This window comes from Carassius carassius, chromosome 8 (assembly GCF_963082965.1).
Source record: "Carassius carassius chromosome 8, fCarCar2.1, whole genome shotgun sequence".
NCBI classification, from domain to species: Eukaryota; Metazoa; Chordata; class Actinopteri; order Cypriniformes; family Cyprinidae; genus Carassius; species Carassius carassius.
The window spans coordinates 22,763,496-22,781,550 of NC_081762.1; the positions used below are offsets into that span (position 1 = coordinate 22,763,496).

The 18,055-nt window shown below is 43.1% G+C and overlaps 1 protein-coding gene across 1 annotated transcript in view; it reads left to right on the top strand.

The window, feature by feature from the left end:
- LOC132145554 (adenylate cyclase type 2-like) overlaps positions 1 to 18,055 on the top strand; it is a 78,496-nt gene that overhangs the window by 12,696 nt on the left and 47,745 nt on the right. The window contains exon 2 of the mRNA XM_059556663.1: positions 877 to 1,074. Coding sequence (XP_059412646.1) covers positions 877 to 1,074 — 198 coding nt within the window. The remainder of the gene's footprint in view (positions 1 to 876; positions 1,075 to 18,055) is intronic.

The window sequence follows — 18,055 nt, forward strand, 5'->3', positions numbered from 1 at the left end:
GATGCTGAAAATTCTGCTATGTATCACAGGAATAAATTATAATTTGAAATATATTACAATATAAGACAGTTACTTTAAATTGTAATAATATTTCGCAATATTACTGTTTTTACTGGGTCTTTGGTGAGAACATTAAAAATGAAAAATAAATTACATTAAAAAAAAAAATTTAACTGACCGAGCCCAACTTTTTGAACAGTAATGTGCAGCATATATATTCAAATACAAGACAGTTATTTTAAATTGTAATAATATTTCACAATATTACAGTTTTTTACTGCATTTTTGATCCAGTAAATACATCCTTGGTGAGCATAATAACATAAAAAAATTATATATATATATAAATAAGTGACCACAAATATTTATTGTCATAGAATCAGTTTATCCAGTTTACATTTTTTATTGTATATCCTGTTTCACTCAAATATGCCACATTATGGAAGTGAAATGGGTTGCAAATGTTGATTTTAATGTGCATTAATTGATTTGATTACATTTTCTGAACACAATACACAAAAACACTATACTGAACACTGAACAGTTTGAGTGTTTTTCAAATGTTAATTGTCAATATTAATGATTCAGTAAAAAAAAACTGTCACACTTTGACAGAACACATTATGCTATTGGATAAAGTTTGGACAGAATAGACTGAAATCTGTTTCAGAGTCTGAGGTTAGGGTCAGAGATTCACTATTTTGTCAATGACTCATAGAAGAGTCTGTCTTTCAGTTCTTCTTTGTGTTTAATCCAGATCTAAACGTGCAAGCGAATATGTTATGTTATGTGTTTTTTTTCCCCACCGTGTCTCAATAGACAGTTTTCTTCTTCACCAGCTAGTGAATAAGCCGTGAACTGTCATTGTTTCCACAGAGCATGGAGGAACACATGGCTTTCATCATGACTGTGCCCACAACTCTGGCTATTTTTCTTGCCATCTTCATCCTCGTCTGCATTGAGTCGGTCTTCAAAAAGCTTCTCCGCCTCTTCTCCCTGCTCATCTGGGGCTGCCTGGTTGCCATGGGTTATCTCTTCATGTTCTTCGGTGGGATCATCTGTCCTTGGGACCAGGTAAGGCTTGAGTGGCAGCACGTTCATTGCTCTCCATTTCTGTGCAATTGTTCTTGAGTTACTGCCTTCAACATATAACTTTTTAATGTGCCTTTTTATTACAATGAAGTGCTCAGAATTAAGTATTCTGCATGCATAAAACACGACTTGTGTCAGTGTGACTTATATATGTAGATGTGCAAGTAAATTACTCGGATGGAAAGCGCTAGTGGACGCAATGAAAGCGCTACACAATCATGCAGATTTTCACTAATGCGGTGTCATTTTCCCCCAGTCATTTGCATAGTAATTCATGAATTTTAGTGTGCGAGCTGTTCTGCGCACTGAATCATTCATTAGTTCATTGACTCCGCTTAACACATGATTCTGGCTAATGACTGTGACACAGTCACAACATAAATGCATGCCTTAGAGTAATTATGACAGTTGGCTCTATTTCTGTCCGCCTCTGCATCCATAAAACAAATCTGGTATTAAACCAACTTGCTTGGCTTGTTCGTGCACTTTGTTTTTACTTCCTCCCACTCTGCGAGGATGAGGTACAATCGGCCCAGCCACCACTCAGCAAGATGGGAAAAACATCCGCGCTTTGGTCGTCTTTTATAAACAGCTCTTGAGTTATGATTTTACACTGGCTGTAGAAGGAGAGACCGGCTGTTTTGTGCACTAGTAAATGTAGCTCGCCCGTGAGTCATCCAGGCTATTTGCTCGACATGACTTAATAACTTAATAACTCGGATGGGCTCAGTGATCTGGAAATGATGAGATATGCGTATACGACACAAATTGGCTCTGCATCAAAGGGCGGTAACATTTTACTTGGAACTGCTTCTGTAAAAGCTAGGTAGCACCTACATGACATCCATTTCAAACAGTTAGCCATAAATATATCCAATATTCTGGAGAGGTTTCTCTATTAGAAGTGAGGTTATGAATACCATATTAATGAGTGGCCCAAAGTTGTTGTTGCATTATTTGATTGTGCTCCCTTTTTTTAATTGTTTTCTTTTCTTTTCTTTGTCTTTGTTTTATTTTTGTCCTGATTTGCTTTGCTTTTGTTTTGTTTTGTTTGCTTTGTTTTCTTTGCTTTTTTTTTGTTCTGTTCTGTTTTGCTTTGCTTGTATTTTTATTTTTTATTTTTGTTCTGTTTCTTTGATTTGTATTGTTTTTGAGTTTTGCTTTTGTTTGTGTTTTGCTTTGCTTTTGTTTTTATGCTCTGTTTTGCATTACATTGTGTTTCATTGCTTTTGGGTTGTTTTGTTTTTCGCACTGTTTTCTTTGAGCTGTTTCATTGCTTTTGTCTTGTTTAGTTTTTAGCTGTTAGCTTCTCATGGCATTGTGTTTCATTGCTTTTTTTGCTTTGTGTTGCTATATTTTGCTTTGCTTTGTTTTTGTTTCTGTTTTGATCCACTTTGCTTCGTGTTTCATTGCTTTTGTATTGTTTTGTTTTTTGATGGCCTGTTTTAGAGGCACAGGGCTAAAGGAAGTAAATTACCTTTAACTTTGTTATGTGTTGGTCCTTATTTAGGTGAGCCACAATTCAGTTTGTGTATAGAAAATCTGGGGCATGCTAACTAGTTTAACCTTGAACCTTTATCTGATACAGACTGGTTAGTGGTGTTTTGGTACTGGTGTAGATTATGGAGCACTATAGCCATGCTAAAAGGTGCCAACTGGTGAAAATGTTGAGACAGCAGCCCACCAGCATCCAGGACACCCTGTATAGTGGAGAGCAGCTACGCCAGTCTTTGTATCACTTCTCTGTCGTATAAATTACTCCTTGAGCTTGGTGCAGTCTGAGCTCATATGCTGTGACTGAAAGTTTAGCTCCATAGGGAACAAGACATCTAATGCAGGAAATTCAGAGAAGCCTGCTAATAAGTCTTTGCATATGTGATGGGAAGAACTAGTCGAATTCAGGCGATCTAAATAAGCTACCACCTAATTAGCATTCAGAGTACTGCAGCAAAGTACTAATTAGCAAAGAGTATCTGGATGTGTCTTGAAGTAGCATATGTGCTCTTATTAGCGGAAATGAATGGCACAGTAGCTGCGTCTACAGTAGATGAAGACCTAAAGAGCTCTATTAGGCTATGCCCTATTTAATTTCCTGTTTTTACTCTAGCCTTTTAAGCTACACGCTGTGCTCTTAGTATAGTTTTCTCTGTGGTTATGCTATTTGATGGCCACATTGCTTGAGCTCTAACAAGCTATATACTTTGAGTCGCTTTGTTATGCTTACAGGATAAACTGTAGAGTCCCGAATTATAGAGTCACCAGCATGGGTCGCAGATGAAAAACCCTCACTATTCCTCACAGATGTCTGTAATGCAGGCATCAGTAACCCACAGCAGTAGTTCTCAGTTAGAGATGCCTGTGAAAAGTCAGCAGCCTTTGAATGTTGTACAGGAGAGAGAACATAATTGAGCTCAGAGTCAGCGGAGGAACAAAAGACAGCCGTACTCACCTTACGCCAATCAGGCTGAGAGCAAATCAGAAGTAAAGGCCTCTGAAAACACACACAGTCTTGCGTAGCCACGTTTTTTCACAATTTGGTGTTGCCAGACGTGCCGATTGAATGCCTTATGAAGGATGTAAAAGAATGATGGGGACCTAAATGAAGTGATGAGAGAGTGAAGGCAGACAGGTGAAAAATAGATTTTGAGTCACTTTTTATAATACTTTAGAAGGAGGAGGGCAAAGGAAAATGCCTTCTTGTGTTGTTTCAGATAAGCTGAGTGAAATCTGCAAATCAGTGGTGATTGCTCTAAGAGGGGGCGGGAAACACATAGTGAGTGGAAAGCTGCTTTTAGCAACATTGCAGATAGTCATTGGGATAAAAAATTTATGTGAACACACATTTTGATAGGTGGCATCTGTGCATCCCCACATTTAAAAAGCACCAGCTGCCACTGCTGTCAATCAGGAATTAATGCATTTTATGCGTTGAGGTTAATTCTGGTAGTAAATTTTGTTTGTAACACTGTAAATGACACAAATAGAGTACACATTATAATTGTTTACAACTTTAATAATATTGGTACCTTTAAGGTAATAATATATACTATTTAAGTGTAAAGAAGACACTTTTTCTTAGAGTGTATAAGATGCTAAATTTAGGTAAAATTCATATTTAGTTATTATTAGTAAAACACAATGGTTTTGCCTAAATCAAAAAAACTTCAAATAATATTAATAAAGGCATTACATTTTTATTCATTTATTTTTTGCATTTTAAGATAAACATCTTAAATATATCAGCTAAATGTATGAAATAATGTGAATAAGTTTGGTATGTTGTTTATATATTAAGTGTATCAGTATTATGTCACAGAATGTCATTTGCCATTTTATGTCATTAATGTAAATTTGCCATACCAGTTGTTTAATAATTTAAATTCTGTGTGCTAATTATCCTCAATTTACCCCGTTTATTTGAGATTTTCCTGAGATCCATAAATGTGATTGGACTGCATGTGATGATAACACTATTTATTATATGTTACATCATTATTCTTTTAATGTAAGGCTTTCAGATTATTAGATTATTCCATTTCCGTTTGCTTTTCTAATACCAAAGCAGTGCAGACTGGTTAATAAGACATTAGAATCCCAGTAGATCACATAATCTTATTCACTATGAAAAGCAAACCTGTTAAGTGTGTCTTATGTATTTACTACCATCTGTTGCCTTAGCAACCCTTGAAGAATATGCTCTACATATGTTACAATCTAATTTTATGTGATGGTTTTATAGCAATAATATCTGAACACAATATTCTTGATCAAAAGCATTAGCCAAAAATACATTGTATGGGTCAAAATTATAGATTATCAATATTTTTCTTTCATGCCAAAAATCATTAGGATATTAAGTAAAGATAATGTTCCATGAACATGTTTTGTAAATTTCCTACTGTAAATATATCAAACTTAATTTTTGTTTAGTAATATGCATTGCTAAGAACTTCATTTGGACGACTTTAAAGGTGATTCTCTCAATATTTTGATTTTTTTTTTTTTTTTTTTTGCATCCTCAGATTCCAGATTTTCAAATAGTTGTATCTCAGCCAAATACTGTCCGATCCTAACAAACCACACATTAATGGAAAGGTTATTATCAGATGATTTATACATTTTAATTTAGAAAAATTGACATTTGAAACTGGTTTTGTGGTCCAGGGTCACATATGTTAAAAAGACAATTTAAGATAATCTGGGTATAAACAAATGATGTTTTACAAACTGTACTGATAAAATATGCAGGAATAACATGTATATGCATTTATAAATCTGAATTTCTCATCATTCAGATTAATGAGAAATAACCCATAGCTCATCTGTTTTCATTTTAATCTGTAAAGGTTTTGTTATTTGGTTGGTTTCAGTTTGAGTTATTTTAGTACATCATGTTAAACTAAATGAAAGTGAAATAGCTGATATTAAAAAGGTAAAAAAAAAACTTTTATTAATATAACAATAATATACAATAATATAATATACAAATATTGCATGAGAGAGATTTATTTTAAACTTTGCTGTCATTCGTTCAAAAATGCAAAAAATGTACTGTGACTGATGAATTGGGATCTTACTAGAGAGACGAATTGCCTTTGAGTGTTAACAAAACAAGCCAATGAATGTTGGCGTGTGAGATTTGCATTGCTCACCCCGCCCCACAGCACGGGTATATAAGGAGAATTCGAGGAGTCGCACATTCAGCTTCAAAGCAGAGTGTTGTCAAGACAGCCTTTTGACGAGTGTTGGTGTCACAGCGCGTCAGCGAGGGTTGCCAGTGCTGCTGCTTTGATCTCGGCGTGCTGCAGCTTTCCATTCTGCAGTCACGCTGCAACTCCTCCTGTGCCTTCAACACTTGAGCAATTACTACTACAATTACTAAAAGAGCAATTACTAAAAGAGCTCCACGAGTGATGGGGCGTCTTTTTAAAGATGTCTTTCCACTCGTGCATTTCTGGATGTGGTTGCTTCTTGGCTCCATCTGACGGTCACGATCACTGCATCACGTGCCTAGGCCTCGAGCATGCGGAGGCAGCATTCGTGGATGAGTCATGTTCTCATTGTGGGAATATGACCATTACAATGTTGCGATCAGTACAAGGTCCTCCCCTCCCCCAGTCCTCCCTTCGGGTCAACTGGGAAAAGAGCAAACTCTCCCCTGTGCAGAGGATCTCTTTTCTCGGTATGGAGTTGGACTCGGTCAACTTGTCAGCGCGTCTCTCAATGGAAGTTGTTTCAGAGGCTCATGGGGCATATGGTATCCGCTGCTGCTGTCACGCCGCTAGAGTTGCTTCCTATGAGACCACTTCAGCGTTGGCTTCACGATCGAGTCCTGAGATGGGCATGGCAACATGGCACACACCGGGTCTTAGTGACCCCGTTCTGCCACCAAACCTTCAGCCCCTGGTAGGACCTTGCTTTTCTGCTGGCAGGGGTCCCCCTAGTGCAAGTGTCCAGGCATGTTGTTGTTTCAACAGATGCCTCTGCCATTGGCTGGGGTGCCATATGCAATGGACATGCAGCATCAGGCACCTGGAGAGGGCCTCACCTGCAGTGGCATATCAATTACCTCTAGTTGCTGGCAGTATGGTTTGCTCTGCACCGCTTCAGATCGAGGCTACGTGACAAGCACGTACTGGTCCGCATGGACAACACTGCAACCATTGCATACATCAACCACCAGGGTGGTCTATGCTCCTGTCGCAACTCGCCTGCTATCTCCTCCTTTGGAGTCAGAAGCATCTGAGGTCACTTCGTGCCATTCACATCCCAGGCGAGCTCAATCATGCAGTCGACAAGCTCTCACAACAGCCCGCCCTTCCGGAAGAATGGCGACTCCACCTCGAGACAGTCCAGCTGATCTGGAGACACTTTGGGGATGCTCAGGTAGACCTGTTTGCCTCTCCGGACACGTCCCACTGCCAGCTGTTCTACTCCCTGTCCGAGGGGACCCTCGGCACAGATGCACTGGCACACAGCTGGCCTCAGGCTAGAATGCGTTTCCCCCAGTGATCCTTCTCACACAGACACTGTGCAAGGTCAGGGAGGACGAGGAGCAGGTCTTCTTAGTAGCGCCATACTGGCCCAGTCGGACTTGGTTCCCAGAACTGATGCTCCTCGTGACAGCCCGTCCTTGGTGTATTCATCTGAGGAAGGATCTCCGTTCTCAGAGAGGGTGCAGGTGACACGGAGGTTCTAGGTGGTTTACCTCCAGCAGTAGTAAACACCATCACTTCAGCTAGAGCGCCCTCTACGAGGCAAGCCTACACACTGAAGCGGAACCTGTTCATCGATTGGTGTTCTTCCCACCGGGAAGACACCCGTAGATGCCCAATCACGGTCGTGCTCTCCTTTCTGCAAGATGGGCTGGAGCAAAGGCTATCTCCCTCCACCCTCAAAGTGTATGTTACCACTATTGCCACACATCACTATGAAGTATACAGCAAGTCCATTGGGAAGCACGACCTGGTCATCAGGTTCCTTAGGGGGGCAAGGAGGCTGGACACTCCGTGCCCTCACCTGGTACCCTCTTGGGATCTCCCCTTGGTCCTGACGGCTTTGATGCTGGAGCCCTTTGAGCCTCTGCAGTCAGTTGAGCTTATGTTTCTGTTGCTAAAGACAGAAGGTGCTCCTCACCACATTGGCTTTGGTCAAGAGGAAGCAATCAGACCAACAAGAGAACAGCAACAGTATACAAGTGCCATAACAAGTCTCAGCAAGTCTAGTACAGAACACGTAGCCAGGTTGTTGTTGTTGTTGTTGTTTTTTTTCAAGAATATGATAGAAAAGAAAAGAAAAGGTAAATGCTAGTATTAGTTGGTTAAGTGTTGGCAAAAAAGATGAGTTTTTAGATCCATCCATCCATCCATCTTCTTCCGCTTATCCGGGGCCGGGTCGCGGGGGCAGCAGTCTAAGCAGAGAACCCCAGACTTCCCTCTCCCTAGACACTTCCTCCAGCTCTTCTGGGGGGACACCGAGGTGTTCCCAGGCCAGCCGGGAGACATAGTCTCTCCAGCGTGTCCTAGGTCTTCCCTGGGGTTTCCTCCCAGTGGGACGTGCCCGGAACACCTTCCCGGGAAGGCGTTCAGGAGGCATCCGGAACAGATGCCCGTGCCACCTCAACTGACCCCTCTCTATGTGGAGGAGCAGCGGCTCTACTCTGAGCTCCTCCCGGGTGACTGAGCTTCTCACCCTATCTCTAAGGGATCGCCCAGCCACCCTGCGGAGAAAGCTCATTTCGGCCGCCTGTATCCGGGATCTTGTCCTTTCGGTCATGACCCAAAGCTCATGACCATAGGTGAGAGTAGGAACGTAGATTGACCGGTAAATCGAGAGCTTCGCCTTGCGGCTCAGCTCTTTCTTCACCACGACAGACCGGTACATCGACCGCATTACTGCAGAAGCTGCACCGATCCGTCTGTCAATCTCCGTTCCATCCTTCCCTCACTCGTGAACAAGACCCCAAGATACTTAAACTCCTCCACTTGAGGCAGGAACTCTCCACCAACCTGAAGTGGGCAAGCCACCCTTTTCCGACTGAGGACCATGGTCTCGGATTTGGAGGTGCTGATTCTCATCCCAGCCGCTTCACACTCGGCTGCAAACCGTCCCAGTGCATGCTGAAGGTCCTGGCTTGATGAGGCCAACACGACAACATCATCCGCAAAGAGCAGAGACGAAATCGTGTTGTCACCAAACCTGACTCCCTCCGGCCCCTGGCTGCGCCTAGAAATTCTGTCCATAAAAATCATGAACAGAACCGGCGACAAAGGGCAGCCCTGCCGGAGTCCAACACGCACCGGGAACAAGTCTGACTTACTGCTGGCAATACGAACCAAGCTCTTGTTCCGGTCGTACAGGGACCGGATAGCCCTTAGCAAAGGGCCCCGGGCCCCATACTCCCGGAGCACCCTCCACAGGCCGCCGCGAGGGACACAGTCGAATGCCTTCTCCAAATCCACAAAGCACATGTGGACTGGTTGGGCAAACTCCCATGAACCCTCCAGCACCCTGTAGAGGGTATAGAGCTGGTCCAGTGTTCCACGGCCTGGACGAAAACCACACTGTTCCTCCTGAATCCGAGGTTCTACTATTGGCCGGATTCTCCTCTCCAGTACCCTGGCATAGACTTTCCCAGGGAGGCTGAGAAGTGTGATCCCCCTGTAGTTGGAACACACCCTCCGGTCCCCCTTCTTAAAAAGAGGGACCACCACCCCGGTCTGCCATCCCAGAGGCACCGTCCCCGACTGCCACGCGATGCTGCAGAGGCGTGTCAGCCAAGACAGCCCCACAACATCCAGAGACTTGAGGTACTCAGGGCGGATCTCATCCACCCCCGGTGCCTTGCCACCAAGGAGTTTCTTGACTACCTCGGTGACTTCAGCTTGGGTGATGAACGAGTCCACATCTGAGCCCTCAGCCTCTGCTTCCTCAATGGAAGACGTGACAGCGGGATTGAGGAGATCCTCGAAGTATTCCTTCCACCGTCCAACGACATCCCCAGTTGAGGTCAACAGCTCCCCACCTCTACTGTAAACAGCGTTGGAAGGGCACTGCTTCCCTCTCCTGAGGCGCCAGACGGTTTGCCAGAATCTCTTCGAGGCCGACCGATAGTCCTTCTCCATGGCCTCACCGAACTCCTCCCAGGCCCGAGTTTTTGCCTCCCCAACCACCCGGGCTGCAGTCCGCTTGGCCTGCCGATACTTGTCAGCTGCCTCAGGAGTCCCACAAGCCAACCAGGCCCGATAGGACTCCTTTTTCAGCTTGACGGCATCCCTTACTTCCGGTGTCCACCACCGGGTTCGGGGATTGCCGCCTCGACAGGCACCGGAGACCTTACGGCCACAGCTCCGAGCGGCCGCTTCGACAATGGAGGTGGAGAACATGGTCCACTCGGACTCAATATCTCCAGCCTCCCTTGGGATCCGGTCGAAGCTCTGCCGGAGGTGGGAGTTGAAGATCTCTCTGACAGGAGACTCGGCCAAACCAGCAGACCAGCAGACCCTCACAGTACGTTTTGGTCTGCCGAGTCTGTCCAGCTTCCTCCCCCGCCATCGGATCCAACTCACCACCAGGTGGTGATCAGTTGACAGCTCCGCCCCTCTCTTCACCCGAGTGTCCAAGACATACGGCCGGAGGTCGGATGAAACGACCACAAAGTCGATCATCGTCCTACGGCCTAGGGTGTCCTGGTGCCACGTGTACTGATGGACACCCTTATGCTTGAACATGGTGTTCGTTATGGACAAGCTGTAACTAGCACAGAAGTCCAATAACTGAACACGGCTCGGGTTCAGATCAGGGGGGCCGTTCCTCCCAATCACGCCCCTCCAGGTGTCACTGTCATTGCCCACGTGGGCGTTGAAGTCCCCCAGTAAAACGACGGAGTCCCCAGTCGGAGCACTTTCCAGCACCCTTCCCAGAGACTCCAAGAAGGCCGGGTACTCTGCACTGCCGTTCGGACCGTAGGCACAAACGACAGTGAGAGACCTATCCCCGACCCGAAGGCGCAGGAAGCGACCCTCTCATTCACCGGGGTAAACTCCAACACATGGCAGCTGAGCTGGGGGGCTATAAGCAAACCCACACCCGCCCGCCGCCTCTCACCATGGGCAACTCCAGAGTGGTGAAGAGTCCATCCTCTCTCGAGGAGTGTGGTTCCAGAGCCCAAGCTGTGCGTAGAGGTGAGCCCGACTATCGCTAGTCGGAACCTCTCAACCTCACGCACAATCTCGGGCTCCTTCCCCGCCAGTGAGGTGACGTTCCACGTCCCTAGAGCTAGTTTCCGTGTCCAGGGATCGGACTGTCGAGGCCCCCGCCTTCGACTGCCGCCCGATTCTCTACGCACCGGCCCCTTACGGTCCCTCCTGTAGGTGGTGAGCCCACGGGAAGGCGGCCCCACGTCGCTCCTTCGGGCTGAGCCCGGCCGGACCCCGTGGGGGGAGGCCCGGCCACCAGGCGCTCGCATACGAGCCCCAACCCCGGGCCTGGCTCCAGGGTGGGGCCCCGGCTGCGCCATACCGGGCGACGTCACGGTCCTATGATTTAATTTCCTCATAAGGGGTTTCTGAACCGCTCTTAGTCTGACCCGTCGCCTAGGACCTGTTTGCCTTGGGAGACCCTACCAGGGGCATATAGCCCCGGACAACATAGCTCCTAGGGTCATTCGGGTACTCAAACCCCTCCACCATGTTAAGGTGGCAGTTCAAGGAGGGGAGTTTTTAGATGTTTTTTGAAAATGAGTAAAGTTCGAATTGAGATTGGGAGGTCTTTCCTCCAGCTGGGCACAGTTCAGGAAAAGGTCCGTGAGAGTGATTTTGAACCTCTTTGGTATGGCACCACAAGCCGTTGTTCACTTGCAGAGTGCAAACTTCTGGATGGCACATAAGATTGAACTAGTGAGTTTAAGTATGTTGGTAACGTGCCAGTGGTCATCTTGTAGGCAAGCATCAGTACCTTGAATTTGATGCGAGCGGCTACTGGTAGCCAGTGTAACCTGAGGAGGAGAGGCGTAATGTGAGCTTTTTATGTGCCCAAAGTTCCCACCACGCCTTTCAGGGATCAGGTGGTGAACTTTCAAGCGCTGCCCCGGGAGAAGGCCGACCCAGCAGTCATTCTGCCCTGTCCCGTTCATGCCTTGCGCATTTACATGGACTGCACACAGAGCTTCAGGACCTCAGACCAGCTCTTTGTCTGCTTCGGAGGATAGCAGAAGGGAAAGGCTGTCTCCAAAGACTCGACCACTGGATAGTGGAGGCTATAGTCTCAGCATATCAGGCTCATCACTTACCGTGCCCCTGAGCCCCTGGTCTACAAGACCTGTGGCTTCCTCCTGGGAGTTGGCACGGGCACCTCGATAGCAAACATGTGTACAGCCGCCGGCTCGGCGACACCTAACACGTTTGCGAGATTCTATAATCTCTGTGTAGAGCCTGTGTCCTCTCGTGCACTGGCTTCAGATTGCTGGTAATGTTGGACCGGCTCAGTTTTAATTACGCTTGCTGCGCCATTCCCCTCTACGGACCAGATACGTGCACTTACGTGCTTCTCAGTTCAGTTTCCCTCTTCGCAAACCCTGTTGAAGTTCCTCCCGCACCCTCGGCAGTCAGGCATGGCAGAGCGCCAGACGCCAGGTCCAGCACTCATGTGTATGTCCAAGGTTAGCCTTCTTCGGGTGAGCTCACATGTGTATTCTTCCACGGTACGGCTTCCCTCACGGTAAGCTTGTTTCTTTCCCTGGCAGAGATTTCTCTGCCTTCTATGCTGTGTATTGATCTCACCACAGGCAGGCTGAGTCTACCGCAAGGGCTTCCATATATAGCACTGCCCTATGGCCAGTCCATATGTGTAATTTCCACATGTTACTTCCTATGCGCAGGATGTGGTTCCATAGCATTCCCTTACTTGGGTACGCTTTCCCAGTGTTATCCAATTCTCACTGTCCAAAACAGCAGTGGCAGGTTCCTCTGCCTAAGCCCTGTCCTATCTTCCGCCCCAACTGCTGTGGGGGGACATGCCGGCATTCGCAGGGCACTGGAGAGGGTCAGCAATAGTGGCACTTTCCATACGGATCCCAATTCGTCAGTCACTGACGTAACGTTGAACATGACTGGAAGGGAACGTCTTGGTTACGTATGTAACCCTTGTTCCCTGAAGGAGGGAATGGAGATGTTACGTTCCATCACCACAGTTGCTGTATCACCGCTGTACAGCCGAGGCTCACCATCTCGGCTCCTCAACGAAAAACTGAATGTGCGACTGCTCACGCTCTCCTTATATACCCACGCTGCTGGTCGGGGTGCGTGATGGAAATCTCGCGTGCAACATTCATTGGCTTGTTTTGTTAACACTCGAAGGTGATTAATCTTTCTAGCGAGATCCCAATTCGTCAGTCACTGACGTAACGTCTCCATTCCCTCCTTCAGGGAACTAGTGTTAAAAACGTAACAGAGACGTTATTAAAGTATTTCTATTTAATTTTGGACATGTCAAAGGAGAAAGAAAGTTTAATTTTGATATAAGCAATATCATGATTTTTAAACAAAACAAAATCATTTTCATCAACAAGAGTCAGTCTCTTAGTCAATCAGTATATTACTGAATCTCTTCTAGCCCCCTGGTGCATGTACGGCACAGCTAAATATGATTGATATTCAAGTTACAATCATTAAGATGTGGTTATTTTTTTATTTTATTTTTATATAATATATGGCTACTCTTTTTAAGGCATCATTTTGATTCTGTTTACTTTCTGCATCGTTCTCTTAGGATTTCCTCTTTTCTGTGGATCACTGTTCAATTTCTGTCTATGTCCTCTCTCTTCCAATTATTTCTCTCCCTCAATTCTTTCTGTTTCAAAAACAAAGTATCACATTTTATACTTATTTTCATGATACTTTATTACAGTGCATGTTTTCTGCAAAAACATCAGAAAATAGTTTAATTAATGATTTTATTGCATTTAAGAACACTGAAAATTATCAAAAATAATAAAAAGGAATTAAACTAATCTTATTTAATTATTTTAAATGTTTTTTTTAAAAGAGGCCTTGTGCTGTGGTGTGACAATTTATTTCCTGTGGTGTGATAGTACATGCGTCACACCGGTGGACATTTTCTGTCACACCAAAGGATGTTTCATCCTTTTTCTATCCTTGCTATTCTGAGCTTACCTGTCATTAGCCATTTGTAAGGCACATTTGTATAATTTTAAATTATTATATGGTTTAACATGCAGTTTTTAATTAAAAAAAAAATATATAATTTAGAGGTGTCACACCAAAGGACAACAAAACGTAACACTTCTGTAATGTTTCCAAAAAAGGTAAATATTTGAACAATTCTGAGAGAAAAATTGACCACGTGCACATGTCATGAGCTCGATAGGGGGCTTCAGTAACACCACCACAAATGGGGTCCTTCAATTTCAGAAATATATAGATAACACTTTCAGAATTACATAGATAAAAAATATTATTGCCATTTACTAAAATAGACACTTGTACAGTTATGCCGGAGGTATTTATAAACATTTGGAAGTTTTTTGTTATTTTTTTTATATAAAAGTTGTAATTTACTGAATCATGCTTAAGACAGTTCAGGACAATTTTGACAGTTCACAATCTGAGCTTTAATTTGAAGGTATTCTCATCAAAATCAAGTAACATTGCAGCTTTTTAAAGAACAGTTCTATGTAAGACTAAGAAATGTTTTGATAATTTACACTATTTTAAATAACAACAACATTAATTATATTCATTTTGATCTTGTGGGACAGTGAAAATGCCATGTCACGAGGTCTTAGTTATTATAATAACCTCAGTCCAGGAATAGTTCAGCTGAAAATGTATTTAAAGATTTGGACACACCAGATGATTATACAATCTTTTATCAACTTAAATAATCAGATTCTCTATAGGGACATATTAATAATGAGCTAAATTATAATTAGACTTGTTAATATTTTAAAATAGCATCAGACTGGATTAATGATATTAGGATTCCTGGCTTTGAGTTGGGCAGCTGAGCATTTTTTCCATCTAGTGCAAATGAGAAATCTGTGACGTACAGTCAAAACCTCAATGCAAATCCCATTGGCAGCTACTGCATGCCTATGATAATTCAAAACTGATTAATACCGGCAAACCGCTCCAAATGAGATCAGAGAGTTTCACAGAGCTCAAACCAGCTGTGACTCTATTTGTTCTCAGCCCAACAAGTCATGATCACAAAGACTGGCTAAAAAAAAGGGAGCCATATGGAAAGATAGAGTGACATCCAAAAGTCCACACTGAAAATCTGGCATTCAAAATCCAATCTGAATTTGCAAATAAGTATAAGGATTTTGAAAACATTGTTACAAAGTGCTGTTAAATGAATTAAAAAATATATCCATATTCGTTTGAATATTTGTTGTTTACAGCATTTATTCCTCCATAAAATATTTATTTACTCCTTTTAACTGTATGGTCCATATATATTTGGACACAGGCACATGTTTTATTATTTTAACTGCTGACCAAAACATATTCAAGTTACAGTTAATGAATATGGGTTAAATTGCACAATCTGAGCTTTAATTTGAAGGTATTCTCATCAAAATTAGAGGAAAGATTGAGGAGTTACACCTCCCCCCTTTTCCAAGGGACCATAAGTAATTGGACAATTGACTCAAAAGCTGTTTCATAGACAGATGTAGGATATTCCTTCATTATTTCTACGTCAATTAAGCAGGTTAAAGGTCTGGAGTTGATTAAGTGTGCCATTTGCATTTGGAAGCTGTTGCTGTGAACCCAAATCATGTGGTCAAAGGAGCTCTCCATACAAGTGAAACAGACAATTGTTAGGCTTCAAAAACAAAACAATTCCACCAGAGAGATAGCAGGAACAAATCAACAGTTGGTACATTCTGAGAAAAAAATACACACTATAGTGAGCTCAGCAACATAAAAAGGCCTGAACGTCCATGGAGGACAACATTGATGGATGATCAAAGAATCCTTTCCATAGTAAAGAAAAACCCTTTCACAATATCCAGCCAAGAGAAGAACACTCTCCAGGAGGTAGGTGTTTCACGGTCAAAGTCTACAATCAAGAGAAGACTTCACCAGAGCAAATACAGAGGGTTCACCACAAGGCGCAAACAAGTCCAGATTAGATTTTGCCAAAAAAAAAAAAAGCCACACCACTTCTGGAAAAGCATTCTTTAGACAGCTGAAATTAAGATCAGCCTGTACCAGAAAGACAGGAAGAAAAAAGTATGGAGAAGGCTTGGAACAGCTCATCATCCAAAGCATATAACATCATCTTTGAAACATGGTTGAGCAGTGTGAAAGCGTGATCATGTATGGCTCACAGTGGTACTGGGTTACTGGTGTTTATTGATGAAGTCTCAGAAGACAGAAGCAGCCGGATGAATTCTGAAGTGTATAGGGATATAGCTACTGTCTCCCCCAAATGCAGCAAAGTTTATTGGGCTGTGCTTCATACAAATGGACGATGACCCAAAACATACAGTAAAAGCAACCTAGGAGTTTTTGAAGGTAAAAAAAGTGGATTATTCTGCAATGGCCAAGTCAGTCTCCTGATTACAACCCAACTGTATCAGCTGCATTAAAGGCCTGGCAAAGCATCACAAAGGAGGAAACCCAGTCTCTGGTGATGTCCATGAGTTCCAGATTTAAGGCAGTCATTGCCTGCAAAGGATTCTCAACAAAATATTACAAATGAACATTTTATTTATGATTACATTTATTTGTCCAGTTACATTTGAGCCCCTGAAAATGGGGGGACTGTGTATAAAAATGGTTGTAATTCCTAAGCATTTTAGGTTATATTTTGTTTAATCCCTTTGAATAAAAGCTTAAAGTCTGCACTTCAATTTCATCTTTTTATTTTTAATTCTGTTCTGGTGGCATACAGAGTTGTAATTATGAAAATTGTGTCAGTGTCCAAATATATATGGACCTAACTAACTGTATGTTCACTTGATCTATCAGTTTAATGCTGTATCATGCTTGATTTCTTCATGAGTCTAGTTCCCATGTATGTACTAGGAACCAGAGGTCATACAAAGGCAAAATATTTAGGATTGAGTTCCAAATAACCTGGTCTGATGTAGAATAAGACCACTGAAATGAACTGCCAGTCTCAATCCTGGTAGCGAGTAGACCAGTACTTTAAGCAGGCATGGAACTGAGGCTAAACCACGACACTTCAAAACTTTAGTGAAAACACAAGCTATCTGTCCAATCCGAGGTGAAAGTGTGAGAGGTCCCTTGGCCCGGAGCCCAGCGGAGCATTCTGTCTGCTAGGGGATTCTCTCCTTCACAAGCCAAATGTAACCATTCCTGATGGTTTCTCTGATCCTCCTCAGAGTAGAAATGGCAATCGATAAGGCTCAAGAAAAATCACTGCCCTGCATCTGTTTGTTTCTTGGCAGAGTGTGTGTGTGTGTGTGTGTGTGTGTGTGTGTGTGTGTGTGTGTGTGTGTGTGTGTGCGCGCTCTGTGACCAAGCCAGAAATCCATTAGGCTTTGCTGCCGTCCAGTGCCCTATCTGCCATAGGCTCCAGTGCTATGTTGAGCCCTCGCTCACACAAACACACACACACACACACACACACACACACACACAGACACACACACAAAAAGCTCTCAGGGTAAAATATATATAAAACATACATTTTGGAATATTTATGAGCGTATTACATCGTTGAAGTGTTAAAAACCTGATGAAACCTGCAGTTTGGCACTAACTATAAGACCACAGATCATTTAAAGGGGAAATATTGTGCAAAACTGATTTTTTTATTGTTCTTTTGAAAAAACATGAGTGTTGGCAAAAGAAGAAAAGTATTAAAAAAGTTGACTGTAGCCATTGACTTCCATAGTATGGACAAAATGACTATGGGTGTCAATGGCTATCATCAACTACCACATTCTTCAAAGTTCTTCTTTTGTCTTCAACAGAAGAAAGAAACTGAAGAAAGAAGGGTTGAACTATCCCTTAAATGTGTGTAAATGTGGGCAGTGACATCACCAGGTTTTCTGACCCTCTTGTACAATTTATTGCTTTCCCCCTTAGCAGCGTTCATGAATATTAATACCTATTCGTTATTTAGCAGCTTCGCTACCGTGATAAATGTCAGCATGAAATATGTTAGCACACAAGTTAGCCAGTGATAACAGATGTTATTTCAGAAGTCTTAAAAGTATATTAGCAACAACTAAGTAACTATACTATAATGGTAATACTTTATTTTAAGGACCGATTCTCACTATTAACTAGTTGCTTATAGCATGCATATTACTAGCATATTGGCTTTTTATTGGTTTTTATAAAGCACATATCAATACCTTATTTTGGATGAACATATTTTAAATGCCTTAATACCCTACCCCTTACCTTAACTTAAAAACTACCTTACTAACTATTAATAAGCAGCAAATTAAGTTTGTTTACTT